The sequence below is a fragment of the Meleagris gallopavo genome, chromosome 7 (genome assembly GCF_000146605.3).
Source record: "Meleagris gallopavo isolate NT-WF06-2002-E0010 breed Aviagen turkey brand Nicholas breeding stock chromosome 7, Turkey_5.1, whole genome shotgun sequence".
Taxonomy (NCBI): domain Eukaryota; kingdom Metazoa; phylum Chordata; class Aves; order Galliformes; family Phasianidae; genus Meleagris; species Meleagris gallopavo.
The window spans coordinates 16,542,854-16,559,991 of NC_015017.2; the positions used below are offsets into that span (position 1 = coordinate 16,542,854).

General features: G+C 36.1%; 1 protein-coding gene across 1 annotated transcript; it reads left to right on the forward strand.

The window, feature by feature from the left end:
* The first annotated feature begins 6 nt into the window (after positions 1-6).
* On the forward strand, positions 7-17,131 carry LOC100542744 (cytochrome P450 27C1). The gene is made up of 8 exons (XM_031554193.1): positions 7-3,242; positions 4,463-4,662; positions 6,652-6,861; positions 8,648-8,811; positions 11,243-11,409; positions 12,175-12,253; positions 12,923-13,126; positions 15,401-17,131. The coding sequence occupies exons 1-8, from the start codon at positions 3,133-3,135 to the stop codon at positions 15,515-15,517; spliced, it is 1,251 nt and encodes a 416-aa protein (XP_031410053.1). The 5' UTR covers positions 7-3,132; the 3' UTR covers positions 15,518-17,131.
* The last annotated feature ends 7 nt before the right edge of the window (positions 17,132-17,138 follow it).

The following is a 17,138-nucleotide window of genomic DNA, read 5'->3' on the forward strand; positions in this document are numbered from 1 at the left end:
AGTGGGGCCACTGTCACCTGGCGTGGGGGTGGAAGGGCAGGGGCGGAGGGGTGACCTCTTGGTTTCTTCGTCTCACCCCTCGTGAGGGAGCAGCGTGGGCTGGATGTGCGAGTGCCCTTAGTCCAGCTTTGGAAACCAGCAGGAGCAGAGCTTAAAGAACCTGGAAGCCAGGATCTTGAAAGGAGCTGGAAAGGAGATTGGGGAACAAAAAGTCAAACACGTTCTTTAGTTTTGATTGTGGTGTGTTTATCACATGAATCTCTAAAAAGAAGTGTCAGTCTGCCCTGTGATCTAAGCTGTTGGTGAATTAATTGCTTAATTGCTTAATAACAGTTATGTGCAGATGAAACTTAATTGTATTTGCTAAAGGTTTTTTTTGTTATACTCCGTTTCTTATTTTCACTGCTGCCGTGGTAGTGCCCAGTTTGTGAGGCACTCTCCATATGCTGTAACACCAAAAAAATACCTTGCATGTTGGAATCAAGATTTCACTGTTGTAAATATGAAAGTTGAAACACTGGAAAGCATCAAAGTATTGGAATGGATATAAAAATAGGTGAATAGTGTATGCTCTGAACCAGAAAACTTCTTCACTGAATATTATTCACAGAGGAGAAAGCAGGAGGAAGGATGAGGAGGAGCTGTAAAGCAATGCTGGTTTTTATTCTACATAGAGTCTCAGAAATCACTTTGCAAATCACAGATGGCCTGTTTGCATACATGCCGCATGCAAGCAGGCATTAGCCGGCTTAATAACAGTCTGTTAAATTTAACAATACAGTGAACATCAGGAATGAATTAATTTGAAACCCTTTGGTAACCAGCAGAGCTACTTAAGCAGTGTCCTTTGGTGTGCAGCAATGTTCATAGGCTATATGCAGGAGGGGTGGGGAAAGCTGGGCTTTTCACAAAGGAGGTTCTGTTCTCTGTAACATGATTCCAGTTAGTCCTGGCCAAAGCAGCAATGCTTACAGCAATTATGATAAAGGGAATGTATTCCTAATTTGACAGGATCAGATCTTATGTCTCATCAGTACTACTTTATAAAGGAAATAAAGGAGAGGGGAAAGTGTTTGGATGCTTACAGAATTTGTGACATATGAAAGAATGTATGGTGTGAGAGTGGTATGTGAGTCATTAAACTGTAATATTTTTAAGGTCTGGAATGAGAGGAAGAAAACCTGTGTTGTGATAGAAAATATGGAAGAGAAATTCCAGGCATTTCTTTAAACATCAGGTTAATACTGAGCACCATTCTGCTGAAAGCAAGAGAAAGCCAAACACCTTGTCCTTGTCCATTTCAGTTTGAGAATTGATATTTCATTTATTTGATTGAACGGCTCGATCCTCAATTTGTTTTCTGTTCAAGTTCAATCTCCTATTCACCCTCATAATCAGTGGAAAAACCAGACAGGACTATTACAAAATTTGATGACCTTGACATCCTGAGATTGGTATTCCCTCCTGTATCCCTCTCATGCCACTGCCTTTTCCTTGCACCATTTTTGCCACAACATGCCTCCCTTAAAGACTCATGGTCTCAATTCTCTCCATGCTCAGCTTCAGTATCCCTTGAAATTCCTCTGGGGCAAGAGCTGTCTTGGATTTTGGGAGTGCTTGTTATTTATACGTTGATCTGCATGTATGTTTGGTTAACAGGAGACCAAGCAGGAGTGGTCATGGTTGAGTTCCTACTGCAGCACTTCCTTTGTCAAAAAGGCAAATGTGTGTGTCTAGTTTGAATCAAGATGCTGATCTTTGAAAATGGGAAGAATATAGTTGTAGGAGATTTAACTGCTTGTTTAAACTTGACTGATGTTGGCCAATGTGTTTCAAAAGTAGTTAAGTGGAGACTGGCACAGACCACAGTTGCACAACTCTTGTTTTGTTTGGAAAGTAGGCAAAAAGAACTACATTTTTATAGGCATTTGGTATCATATGGTAGAAAGTGATTCACATGTCTTAAATTTAGTTGTGACAATTGAACATTTCGTCTCTCTGGGCAATGCTGATTAAAACATCTCATAAATTAATCTTGGTCAACACAGGACTTTCACTAACTTAATTGTGCCGAACTTGTTTGATTTATAACCAGTGTAACTCTGCAAGCAGATGTCTTTACATTAGATGAAAGTAATGTGTCAAACTTTGGGCAGTTTAACTTATTTTGCTGCTTCAAACAGAAGTAAAATCTTTAAGATCTTAAACAGTCTTAAATTTAAGTCCTCGTATGGTTTTGACTGTTGCTTTGCAGACTTTTTTTCCCTAGAATGATGTTGAACCTCTGTTCCAAATGAGTTCCTGGGAGTTGTTTCATTTCACAACATTGGAATTAAATTTGTTGAACATAATCAGTAAATTTCCTCAGACAGTAATGCATCACTTAATGTTTAATGGTCTGTTGCTCGCCTCCAGCTTGAATCATACAACTCATGAATCAACCACTAAACAAACCTCTCTGCTGGAATAATGCTTCAACTTTTTCTTCCTTTTTCAGAATTAATCTATGTCATCAATTTGCTGCTCATGAATGTGTCCCAAAATGTAGGGTTTTTTTATTGGGCTGTTACGTTGTCACTATCCTAGTTTAGATGGAAGAAAGTATAAGCATTTCTTCGTAAACTGCTGCAGTATGTACATTAAAGGCATTAAAAGTGAATTATGGTATCTCTCTGTTATACTTCCAAATTCATATACTGCCTTGTTTTTTCTTTTTTTTCCCCCAGATATTCTAATGTATTTGATCTGGAGATAAATGTGTTTTTAAGTGCCCTATGTCCTTCCATCTTTTCAATAGTTTATTTCACCAATGATTTTATGCTTTAGAGCTGTATTTTCAGTCAGCGTGACCTCTGTATTTTCCTTATGGATTTTTCTCAGTAATACTTCTTGTGATGCTTTCTTGTGATATTTCAAACCATTCAATGACTAAAAATCTAGAAGTGAAATCCTAGGTGTGATAAGTTGACTCACTTTGTGACAAATTGTCAGCTTCCTTCTCAGTTTCCTTACTTATTTTACTTCTGTTTCTCTTTGTTGGTGACGTTGTAGCAAAAACACACTCAGGAATATGGAAAGATCTTCAAGTCTCACTTTGGTCCCCAGTTTGTTGTATCCATTGCAGATCGAGATATGGTTGCTCAAGTGCTCCGGTCAGAAGGTAGAGCACCACAGAGAGCTAACATGGAATCGTGGCAGGAATACAGAGACTTACGAGGAAGAGCTACAGGACTAATTTCAGCGTAAGTTCTGTTATGCCTTCATTTTCTAAGCTTTGTTGTAAAACGTGAATCATTTTTCTGAAGGACTGTACAGGTCATCTAAGAATTCAGGCTTTTCTGTAGATATCCATATGGTTATAATTAATTTTTAGTGACTTCTCCATTATGCTGCAAGTTTTCAGAAAGTTGATCGTGATGCATAGTTTGGCAGTGGAATGAGCTATCTTGTGTAATAACATTTGTAGGTATTTGTTATCTGGATGCAGTATATAGGAGCAGGGCACACACTAGCTTTGGCATAGCACTGCACAAACATGATTTTACTGCTTCAAATCCAAACGACCGTATCCAGTTGGTAGCGTGTTGTGTGGATGCTGGTTTGGGTTCACTTTATTGTTCACCAAAGTTCTCTCTCGTTGGATTAAAGCAGAGAAGTCACTGCATTGTAAATCCATAGTGTAGTGCATCCCTATGCAGATATATACTTGTGTGCATCTGGATTGTAGAAAAGTTATCCATCTTTTAAAGCTTTAATAAACTGCCAGTGAATGTGTGGGTGTGTGGTTAACTGCCACTGGGAGCTGCCCACAGTCAGCACTGAGATAGCTTGTTTATTTAGAGGAAAACTGTTTTCCTGAGTCATGGCCAGTCTATTTCTTCCTGGTGACAAAAGGCAATATGTATTGCACTGCAGAGTCAAGCCAGCAGTTCCTTGATATTTTGTGTAAGAAGAGCTTAAATTGAGATATTCAGAAAGTGTCTCCAAAGAGACATTAAAGAGGTTCAGTTTTGTTGCTGGCCAGGAAGTTTCTGTACCTTAAATCAGCATTTCTCAAGGTGAGAGAATTTCTTGGGAATACACTGCAATTCAAAATAATTGTCATTAAAGACAATTGCCTGTCTTCAGAAAGAATTGAAAGACATCCCTGCAATCACTGTTCCCAGTCACTCTGCTTATATCAAGCATGCAGATACTGCAATTCAGAATTCAAAAAGATTTCAATACATACCTCAGCTAAAAGGAAAGTTTCAAATATACAGTAAATAAAAAATGAAAAATAAAAAATGAAAAATAAAAATGTAGGCACAGAATACTGAGTATCTTATACCTCCATTGTTTTCGTGTCACTACTTGATTTTTCTTCTCAAAAACATAAATGGTCATCATGACAGAGCTTTCACTGAGCTGGAGATTGTTAAGAATAATTTTGTATAGACATTATTAATGTTTTTTTTTCTAGAGAGGGGGAACAGTGGCTAAAAATGAGAAGTGTACTGAGGCAAAAAATTCTGAAACCCAAAGATGTGGCGATTTACTCTGGAGGAGTCAATGAAGTTATCACAGATTTAATTAAAAGAATCTACACCCTCAGAAGTCAAGGGGAAGATGGAGAAACAGTGACCAATGTTAATAATCTTTTCTTCAAGTACTCAATGGAAGGTAAGTCTTGGCTGTGTAACACCCATCAGGAAGAGTTAATACAAAGCGACCTGGTTATTTAGCTATTTTTGTCATAAATTACTGTTACCTTGTTGTGATTAATCTAAAATGGAGTCTGTGATATTTTGTGTCCATATGCAACTCTCTCAGCTTAAGGAAATGGATATCAGTAGAATTGCTTTGTACAGTCCAAAGAGATACTTTGTATTAAGTAACATTTACTGTGGAAATGCTGATAAACAGGCAAAATGTACAGTCAAGGCCCCGACTGCTTTCCAGTATTCCTTGTTTCTATCTACATCTCAGGAACAGAAGTGTAAACCTTCTATCAGTTTGAATTCCAAGACATGTCAATTTAATACACCACTGGCCAAATTACAGATGGGCAATCACGGTGTGATCTATCTAAATTCTTTTCATCGTATACTGGGAGAAAAAACACTGTTTTTCCCTGCCTGCAACACACCAAGTGTGAGGTTGTTATGCTTGCCTTAGAATAACCTGGCACTTGCAAGCAATAGCGAGATGATGTTGTGCTAGATTGAACTTCAGCCCGAGCTGGTGTGGGATTTTGTGCGTTCTTTCAGAGATCTAATGGTGACATGGGTTTCACACATTCCTTTAACTGACTTCATATGATTTGATCTCGTTATATGTCATACCTTTAGAAACACAGGCACTCTTTGCAGACATGCAGCTGAAGAGCTTGAGTTTTGCAAAAGCTTTCATATTGCTCAAGATGCTGCATCAAATAGCTGTCTGTTTGGCAAAAATAATTGAAATCTGTTCTGCATCAGTAATGTCTAAAAATGGTATTCAACTAAGTTACAAATTTTATGGGATTTTAAACTCTGAGCTTAAAGATTCACTTCAACTTGTAGGTTAAAGTTCCTCACATTCTTTTAGCTTTTTTAATTTATTATGTGCCTGACACACATTGTTTATTTCTTATATCAACTGCATTTTTGAACTTAACTCACTGTCAATTGTTCAGGGAACCCAATATGTCAGATTTAAAAAAAAAGACCTTATATAAACAATAAAAGAATGCATATGAACTGGCAGTTGCTGAAAGATGCCTGGGAGAAATAAAAGACGTATGAAAATATCTCCAGAGGGAGGAAAGTTAGGGAAAGAAGAGTATGTGGAAATAGCCAGATTCCAGCAATTATTTTTGTCAGCAAAGAAGAAATATGAAGCGGAAAAAAAAACAAAAACAGAAGTAAATGGAAATTGCTGAAAATTTCTGTATCTCTCTGTATATTCTTGAGGATTCGTGGGGTCTTTGATGGAGGGCAGAACAGAAGTTAAGCATCATATTTATTGTACCCATTATTAATAGGAAAGATGGGGGGTGAAAAAGAGATTTCGAATGGCCATCACTACAATACTGCAAAAAATCATGTGAGAAAATCATAGTAAGCTGTGAGCAGGAATCAGTATTGTCATTTGCAGTACTGTCTGACAGCTGCTGTTTTTCAGGGCCGAGTGGAATATATTTATATGGTGTGCAGTGAAATCACTGTAGTGTACTATATGCTCATTATCTGTTCATGTGTACTAATTATCCATTTACTACTAGCTTATCAGGGTCATGAAAGGCACTACTAGAAATTCCTACATTCTTACCAATTACCAGAAATATCTTTGGGCTTATATCTCCCTGTGTGTTCAGAGGAGAGCCTATCAGGCTTAGAATTTGTGGTACAGTGGGAAAAACAGTAAACATGCTGGAGGGCTGCTCTGCTTCTCTTGTAATTCCTGAATATCTTCTCATGCTTACTGTTATTGCAGCAAGACAGTGGCTATTGTGTTAATATCTAGCTAGGATTTTTTTTTTTTAAATATTTTTTTATTTACTTACAGCTGCAGTGAGAGTAACTACAAGTTTTTTGAAGATAGTTCCATTGTGTTAGAATTTAAATTCCTCAACTTATTAATATGTGTATATGCAAGTGAATAGCAAATTCTTTGATCTCGTATGTGCAGGTGTGGCTACTATTCTATATGAATGCAGGTTGGGCTGCCTGGAAAACAACGTCCCACAACAGACTGTTGAATATATCGAGGCTCTGGAGTTGATGTTCAGTATGTTTAAGACCACAATGTATGCAGGTGCCATTCCCAGATGGCTTCGTCCATTTATTCCAAAACCCTGGAGAGAGTTCTGCAGATCCTGGGATGGACTCTTCAAATTTAGTAAGATTTAATAGTAGAAAAAGTTTCACTGTATTTCTGCAGGTGTTTTGTGTGTTTGAACAGGACTTACTAGATTTCTCTTCTGCAGTTTAAAGGAGGCAGAAGAAATGCTCTGATAATACAACAAAACTCCATCTGAAATATTAAGTAATTGTTAGAGTAATACCTATGGAAAGATTCAACAAAATGTTTAGGCTGTATATCAAGAAATTCCTGATATTATTTGGATCTGTAATAGAATATAAGAGTAAGTTTTGTGTTAAACTGAACGATTTTTCAAGAATATGTATTGTTTAAAAATAATTAATGTTTCCATTGTACTTTAAATATCCCCCTATGTTTTGATGTTTTTTTCTTTTATTTGTCTTCATCTGTTTCAGTACTCTGTCTTCACTCAAGGTCTGAGTTCTCTGCAAATGTTCTATCTTAAGCCACTCAAATTTTATAATTAGTTTTGTTGACTTCACAAGATTTCATTCAGGCACTCTGAATGATGGCCTAAACTAAAACTGACTAGAAAGTTGGAAAAAAAAAAAAAAAAGATTAAATTCATTGTGAAGTGTGTGTGTCTATACATATATATAAGCATAGAGGCTGGCGTAGAAATACTGCTGTACTGCAGTATGTTTTTTGTAAATAAAACATTCTTTGCAGCTTGGTTCATAAAGTTGCAGTCATCTGAGTTAAGAAAAGAGGAATTATCCTTGTAACATACTGTCTTATTCTGCAGCATATAAAAAACCTGAGCCCTCTTTCTGTCTCTAATGTTAGGAAGCTGCATGCATCTTTGTATTTATTTTATTAACAGCATTTGTCTTGGTAAGTCTGTGTAGATCACCTAGAGAGCAGATTCTTCGGTTTCTTCATTTTTAATCTGCCTGCATGTACTGAGCAGTACCTACAGTAAGCATCAGGGAATCTTTTTAATGCATAGGTGCGTTTTCTGTAAAAGAATTGTTCCCTGTTGTTGGTTAAAACCAACATCAGATTTTAGCTTTATCCTGAGAGCAGGGATGAATCTGCTCTTGAAGAATTTGTTCCATACGAAACTTGTTATGCAGCTTCTTTCTTTAATTTCTTTGTGAAAGAGGAATTGGATAGTAAAAATCACTGTGATGTGTGGATTTGTGTAGTTTTGTAAAGGCGTTTGTTGGTACATGTCCTGTTGTAAGCTCATGCTGTGAGACATTAACTTCCAGAGGAGTTTTCACCTTTGAAGCACTTGTTTCACTGAAGATGCTGTTTGTAGTTGAGCATGTATGGGAATATGGGTAAAATAATTCAGAAGTTACCATTCTCTGAAGTTTTTCAATTTTTGTTATCACTTGATGCCCCTCATCTTTGTCTTTGTTGTGATTCAGTTCTGTGGTTTTGACCTCCAAGTTGCTGTTAGCATCATGAAACAGCTGCTGTATGTTGATCTGCAGCATCATTCTGCACAGTTTGCCACTTCTTGCAGTCATCAGAAAACAAGCCACTTCAGTGGGCATAGATCTCAACCTCGAGCTTCCTTTGCCCCCAGTCAGAATCTGCATCTTGTGCCCTTTCCCCATGCTGAGTGTTCTCATGCTGTGAGCTAAGTTGTTTCTATCAGTTCAGGCTTTCCTCACTGTGAGTCCCCAAGTAGACCTGCACCACTAACTGCTTTTTTATCTTTGCACCTAGAAAATAGATAAAAATATTTTATCTGTTTCGGGCTATCTAACAGAAGAAAGAACTGTATTTACTAAAATGAAACAGAAGAGAGATAAAAACAGAAGCTTAACAATTTTTTTGAATCCCAAAGGTCAAATTCATGTTGACAACAAACTGAAGTCTATTCAGTCTCAACTGGATCAAGGAGAAGAAGTGAACGGTGGGCTACTTACGTACCTCCTCGTGAGTAAGGAGCTGACTTTGGAGGAGATTTATGCCAATATGACTGAAATGCTCCTGGCAGGAGTGGACACAGTAAGCTTGTTATCACTTCTCTTGTGCACACTGTTTTTACTAATCAGTACCTTTCACATCTACCTTTGGGAGTATGAGGGTGGGGTGGGGTGAGAAGGTGTGCTCTTTTTAGGGGCATGATTTCTGGTACATTTATGTCATGATATCTTTCATATGACAGAAAAGTAACAAAGTCAATGATGTTCTTTTCTAGCTGCAGTTTACAGGATCCCACCAGTTCCACAGTTTGTTAGATGGACAAAATGGCATTTGTCTTTACATTCACTTCAAATTTCATACATTTTCTTTTTGTGCTTTGAATCTCAGATTGGTGTCTGTGCTTTTTTAGGTAGACCACAATACAAAAGACTGACACAAGTTAGTGTGAAAAATTGACCAGTAAACTCATATGTAGGATTTGGTAAAGGATTTTTCACATATGGGTTACAGCCATATGGGTACACTCATTCTGGATCAGACACCTTGTTTCTGCTGAAGTTTATAAGGCCAGCACTGATGTAGGGAAGGTGTGAGTTCACTTTTCCCCTATTTGTACTGGTAAGTTTCAATGAGTCTGAGACAAAGAGCTGTGCAGATGAGACTCAGTGTTACTGAGGCTGGAGTACAAGGTATGTTACATGAAGAAAAACCATTTAAGTGGACCAAGCTAGACTAAGTGGTGCATTTCTCCTCTTGAGTATTTGAAGAAACTTTAAGGTCATGTATGTGTATTCCCTTTCTCTCCGCTCTGTTATGGGGAATCAGTGTATTAACTTCAGCATGACAATGGGAATATAAAGGTAGAAGTTGATTGTATTGTATATACAATGCATATGGTGTTATATACAATATCAATGCACAGTGTTACTGTGAAATACTGTAAACACATTAAAAAGAATGAATTTAATAGGGTACTATATTGGATGGTGTTTAATAGCCTTAAGGTAAAAAAAGATTAAGTAGAAATGTAATGTAACTTTCAAAGCTTTTTTTTTTATTTTTTTTAAGTAAAAAGCTTTATAATTGAATGCAGTATTTTTTTTGGCTTAAGAAAGTTTATGAGGTTTCTAAGGAAAACAAAACAAAACAAAAAACCCCGATAGTAATACTTTTGAGTTCCAAAATTAAGAGCATATGTAATGCCTATTTATATGTTGAAGACTGATCTGTTGGTTAAATATCCCAAGGATTTAGGAGTTTAAAGAGCTTTATGATGTCTGGCTCTTAAGTAAAACCCAGTTACTCATTCATTTTCTGATCTTTCAGACTCTTAATTTTCCATTTCTAGTGCGTACGAAAGTTTTCATTACATTAAAAGGGCAGCATTCAAATACATGCCAATGAGAATTTCTCTTCCTGTTGAACTCGGTTTTCTCAGCTGGCAACAGTCATTCTGTGAGAGGACAACACTTGTGATTTCCTCATTTCTAAGTATAAGGCAGGAATTAAGGGAACTTTTTTTTCTAATGTTCTGCTGTCATTTCAGTGCTCCTTTTGTCATAGAAACTGGAGGGTTAGAAGATTATAAAAGCTTTCAACAAAATTGTAAGGCAGCTTTTGGCTGCAGGGCATTTTGGCTGTCTCTAGAATTTTTAAGAGGTTAGGAAGGAGCTGGGAACCTGGGAAGAGACTTTTTACATCACAAGAAGTTTTGCATGCAGTTGGCAGAATTGCCAGCTCCTCTGAGCTCTTAGAAGAATAGGGTAGGGCTGTATCTTAGCAAGGGATGATCAAGTCACTCAGTATTACACGGAGAAGAAAAGAAAGTTTCTGAGAACTTCTTTTAGTGTTATATCCCGGTTCAAACTTAGAACATTAGAGGTTCCCTTTATGATGAATGTGCATTCTGAATTGCTCTTAAATGTGAGCCCAAAATAAAATATTTCCAGAACTTCAGGTGGGAATTTTCAAGATGTAGAAGACGCTTCTTGTGGTATGGCATTGTTTACTGTGTTGTGTTTTGTAGATGGTGTGAACAGACTATTCTGTGCTTAAAATGGGCTGGTAGGGTTTTGAGCAGTATTCTTTTAGCCTGTTTCCCATTAAATTTTCAGTTAGGTGGAAAGGTTGAAAACAGTTAATTTGATCTGTTGCTGTTTAGAGTGTGCTGTTGTTTCAGTATTGTTTATGTAGTTTTGTTTGCATTTGTTTTTTCTGTTGATATTTAATAGTTTACCAGGAAAATATCAGCATGGACTGTTTGATATGTGGAGCGTTTTTAGGTGCAAAAAGGCTGAAAGAGGGGGTGGTGAAGCCTGACAACATCCCATGGAATCCAGATGTTAGTCATTGCCAATCTGTTTTATAACTGCAAACACACACACACACACACACACACACACACACACACACACCCCCACACACACACACACAGCTGAAAACTCGTTGCTTTTCTTGACTTGAAGTTTTAATCTACTCCTGTTGGATTTGATGGTAGTGATTTCTTTCTTAGACTTCTTTTACTTTGTCCTGGGCAATATATATGTTGGCAAAACACCCTGAGGTTCAACAACGTGTTTACGAGGAAATAATCGATAAGCTGGGGAAAGACCAAGCTCCTGTTGCTCGTGATGTGCCCAAATTGCCTTTGATTAGAGCTGTGCTGAAGGAAACTCTGAGGTAAGGGTTTTATCGCCCGTTGATTAAGAAAAGTGATCTCATGTGGCTGTAAGGAATTTTGAGTCCATGTTAGTATTTGTGTTAATATTTACTGCTGTTTTCTCCTTCTGCTTTTACTTACTGTGGCAGTATTGTGTCCAAGGATACCCAAGCAATGAGATAAGATAGTTTGTATAGTTGTTAAATACTTTTTCAGTATAGTGAAAGTAGTATTGAATGCTTAGGACATGTCTGTTAAGATAATTGAAAACTTAAGATTTGCACTTAATTATTCTGTAACAACCTACTCCCCTCGACGCCCTGCACTACAGAGTGGTACTTTGCAGTACCACTACAGCCAATTTAAGCTGCTTGACTTAAATTGAAGGCATGTGACACAATTGTTTGTGTTTTTTTTACATTTATACCAAATGCTCATAGTGAGGTGAGAAAAGTAAGAGGATTTTGCAGAATGCATCAACAAGCATTTTTCAGCAATCTATATTGTAAAAAATATCTGCAGCTTGAACAACTGATTGTGTATTTGTACATATATGTAACAGTCATATAGATCAAACAGCTCAACTTCTAGTTACTTGTAAATAACTTCCCTCTGGTATTAATGATATTCTCACAAATGCTTCAGGATCTTTTTATCTCCAAGGTTATCAGTATGTTAAAACAAAAACAAAAACCTTTGTCCTCTGAATGTATATTGTATTGGATACCAAATGCTTAAAGTTGTATTAATTACTGCTCTTGAAAGACTTAAATATTTGTCTCTAGGTTATATCCTGTATTGCCAGGAAATGGAAGAGTGACCCAGAAAGACTTGATTGTTGGAGGATACTTAATACCTAAAGGGGTAGGTTCTGTTGCAGTTTTCTGGAGAGAACTCCAGTGGTGCACTGGAAAGGGTTGCTCAGAGAGGTTGTGGATGCCCCATCCCTGCAGGCATTCAAGGCCAGGCTGGATGTGGCTCTGGGCAGCCTGGTCTAGAGGTTTGCAACCCTGCACACATAGCAGGCGGGTTGAAACTTGATGATCTTTGAGGCCTTTACCAACCCAGGCCGTTCTGTGATTCTATGAACTCAGTTTAATTTTTGTATATGAGATGTGATCTGTTACAGTTACTTGCACTTCATTAATTTAAAATCACCAACTTAGAGCATTAAGGATAAAATACTAGTATAATGCTTCTGTATCTGACGAGAAGATGACTTTATAATTGACCTGTTGCCATTGTTTTTTCAGACTTGGTTCCTCACCCACTTATCGTTTAACTTTTAACTTTTCTTGATAGAAAACTTTTCTTGATAGATTTTCTTGCAGGTAGAGAGTTGATAATGCCTCTCTGAAATGTTAGGATTTAATTTAAAAGAAAAAGCGTTTCATTATTTTTGTTTTTTTAGTTTTCTAGTACTTTGCCTACGTATTTCCGTTGTTGAAAGATCGGAGTTTACTTACTTACAAATGTTCTCTTTTTTAATGCATATTGGAGCTGGTTAAATACAAATAACATTTCCTTCTTTAGACGCAGCTGGCACTCTGTCATTATACCACTTCCTACAGCGAAGAGAATTTTCCAATGGCCAATGAGTTCCGGCCCGAGCGCTGGCTGCGGAAAGATAATTTGGACAGGGTAGACAATTTTGGTTCCATCCCCTTTGGTTATGGCATTCGAAGTTGTATTGGAAAAAGAGTTGCAGAACTGGAAATTCATCTTGCACTGATTCAGGTTAGAAACGTGTGACCGCATTACAGGAAGAAAAATATATTGCTATGGTTCTTTACTTCTATGTGCCATTTCTCAATAAGTTATTGTGCACAAAAAGGTTGTTTTGTAGTGTTGTCAAACACTCATCCTTCAAAAGAGATTGCAAATGATAATGCTTGAAGTGTAGCATACTAGTTAAACTACAGAGCAGATGAAAAATTCTTTGTAGTACATATGAAGTGAAACTAAATGTAAGATTATTAAGGAAATGTATGGGTTTAGCACAGAAGGTTTTTTTTTATTTTAGGTAAAATGAAAAATTTCCTTAATGTATATTAGGATGGTTACCTGCTCAGTTGCAGTATTTTGGTAACAAAGAGTTGAAATGTTTTTTATATCCTTTTTCTGACCATTGTGCTATGACAGTGAAATTAAATTTCTGAGTTCTCTGTATTCTGTGTTTTCTGTCCTTCCTTCTTCCTTCTTCTAACTTAACTATCATTTTATATACAGGTTAACATAATGCATAGTATGTTTTAATATTTGTAGCTTTTCTAACAGCTGCTGCATTTTTCTTGTCATTTAGATGGCTCCCTTTAACTCAAATATTGAGACAAGTTGTGCGCACAATAACACAAGGATTTAGAAACTATCTAGAGTTACTTAGCCATAATGGTAGTTAGACATGATATCTATTCAAAGCACAACTTGATTAAATTTGCCTTTAAAATTTCCTCAGGTAAACATCTAGAGCAATCTCAATAAAAAATAACATCTATCTTTTGGAACTCAGAGTGAGATAAGTCTTAGGGGGCTAAATAAAGCAAAACACAGTTGCAGCTTTTTGGACAAGAGGGTCAAGGAAGTTGTAAAGATCTTTCTTTTGTTTTCTGGAAAGAAAGTAGAACAAAATGCCATGCAATCTATTTACAAGCACAAAAATACTTACGTTGTTTAAAAATAGAAACACGTGAAGCATGAAGGTGACAAATAAGAATTTCTTAGATAGTTCTCAATTCTTTTCTTGGTTATTTATCTATTGCCATGGAATAGAAGAAGTCGTACTTTCTAACTTCAGAAATTTTTTTTCACATGTCCTATATTGTTCTCACAAGTAAATTAATATTTTTTTTTTTTTCAGATGGGCATATCTATAAAATATATGCAGAACTGGTTGAAAAAAATAGCTGAAGGCAGTAGTTATAAAAAAAAATACGCTGTTAAACTGAGAAGATGCTGTATGAAAATTCTGTAGGACACTGTCTTGCGTTTAGTTTAGATTGGTATTTTCATTAACAGTGTAAAATATGAATTAAAAAGATGACTCTGCATTGCATTTTAAAGACAATACAGCCAAATTGGAAGAAATTAGGAAGAGGTGGAGGATAGTAAGAATGAAAGGCCTGAAAAACAGAAGAAAATTCTACTTGTCACCTACATTTAAAATGTACTTTATATATATGAAAGTAATGCATTGTTTCATATTCTTACAGTGAAAGGGCTGAGAGAAGATAGCTTGGTTTCTAGGAAAAGAAGCTGACAATGCGACAGTATTTCCTTTGTAAAAGTTTAAATATATATATTTATACCAGAAGTATTGTGTGTTCAACTTCAAAACAATAGTGGGCTAAAAGTCTTGAAGTTTGTTTTAGCCCACTATTTCTGTGATTTTTGTTTCAAAAAAAAGAAATGAGTTTTTGGTTCTCTCAATTTCATTGAGTGTATGGAAACACAAGTTCTAACGTATAGAGAGCCTGTGTGGTTGAATTGTACTGGATCTACTTGAGAGAGATTTTTGTATCCCACTTCCTGAATTATTATGATTATGGTGCACCAGATTGTCCCTGACTCAGGTTTTGTTTTTTATTCATTTGTTTTATAGTTGCATATACTGATTTATGGTAGAATAAAAACTTCATGAGAGGGAGGCTCACAAGATTTGAAAGATACTTCAGTTTCTTTGATAACTCGGATGGTTTAACCTAATCTTCTTGAAATTCTTCAGAAAGAGCTGATCTCAGTTTTTTTTTGTTGTTGTTGATTTCTTTCTTTTCTTTTTTTTTGAGAAAGTCTTCCTCAATCAGAGGATGAAGATTTTAAACTATAATCTTTACTTTGCACCATTTTTTTTTCTTGTGTAAGAATCACAGTACTCAGACTGTGTAGAAGAGGATGAAACTGACAGCTGAGATACTGCTTGTGTCAGTCTCTTACATTTTCTTTTCCCAAGTTTTCGTCTGTTCTTCATCTGTAATTTTGCAGGTTTTCTAATATTTGTCTTATTTGTCTTTACAGTTGCTTCAGAATTTTGAGATTAAAATTTCTCCCAAAACTGAACCAGTTCATGCCAAAACCCATGGACTTTTGACTCCCGGAGGCTCCATCAATGTGAGATTTTCTGACAGAAAGTGAGACTGAGATATACTGGAAATACTTGTATGGTTTTCAAGGGAACAGGCTTGCATCTAATGGACGTTTGATCGTAACATGTTCTCTGGTTTGTAGTTTCTTCACAATATGACCAAGTATTATGTTCTGCCTTATCCCTAGCAGTACATGACAAAAGTTACCTCTCTTGTAATTGATAATTACACATTTGAAGATACATGCTAAAACAGTTCCTTCTTGCACTGGGATTCTCCTACTTGTATTTCAAGTTGTAGCAGCACATGCATTGGGGAAAAAAAAAAAAAATCAGACATTTTTGTCATTCAGTGATTTTGTTACTATTCTATAGTAAAAGTCAGTTATTCTTGTGAGTTGTTAGAGAGCAAAAGAATTGTTATCTGGTATTAGCTGCATTTAGGAGTTTGTGTTTTTGTTTCTTGTCCTCCAAGTGTGTTCTTTAAAATTTATGCATAACATTAAAAATTAGGTGATTTTCTCTTGTCTGTAAAAACATTTACACTACACGTATTTAAAATATTAACACAATAATATGAAATGTAAAGATTGAAAAAAATGCAATTTGCATCAGTTTTAGTCTCAAAATTCAAAAGCAATTTACAGTTTATCTCAAATACAGTGTCCACAAAATATTGCCATATAATTTCCTGAAAAAAACAACTGTAAAGTTTAAACAATCCATTGTAGAGTTGTGAACCTAGACATTGTCTTATCACCAAAGCAAAAGCTGAGTGGAATAGCACAAGCCACTTTCACTGTTCTAGCTAATATTATGCCAAAATCAACTGTAAATAAGAAAAATGAAGAAGTTGTTACATTTTTATCATTTAATGAAAATACTATTAAATATCTTCACAGTTCTTCAACAGTAAGAACTGGAAACTTCCCATTGTAGTGTGCTGAACTCATAGGCAGGTACACGCGTGCTATAGGATGGGAATGTGACTACTGAGGTATTTGAAGGCTTTTAATTTTTTTTCCTGGTGTCCAATATAAAGTGTGGACAACAGAAATATTTTTGTTTTTGCTTTACTTTTTTCTGTAACAGCTAACAGAGATGTCTTTTGCATGAGACTTCAGTCTTCAGATAAATTTTCATGTCTCTGTACACTAACCTTACGTTCTCTTTCTGAGAGAAACCTTATACCTTGGGACCATGTTGTGCCTTCAACAACACTCAAACCTGCCTATCCTAACATGGTATTATCTATATGATAATGTATAGCTAACTGTTTACATGTCAGGCTTTGACTGTTGTTTGTGAGGCAGTTTACATACCGATAATCATAGATATTTAGATGTGCCAAGATAAAAGTTGTGCAACTTGGTATTTAAAATGACATTTTTCTATTCACATCTGACTGTAAAATGGCAAAGGTAAGTTATGAATGAAATAATGTGCTTTAGTATACATGAGAACCATTATAGTCATATTTTTTTGAAGTGCTTTGGTTAGTTTTTGTAGTACATTTTCAAGGTCTTCACAGAAGAAAAATATTCCTTTAAAATGGTAACAGTCAACAAAATTGATTTGATCTGTGGGAAGATTAAATGTTTACATGACTTTAAATGGTTGGTATATACATGTATACGTGTACTACAGGATAAGCAGGTAATCTCTGGAAGT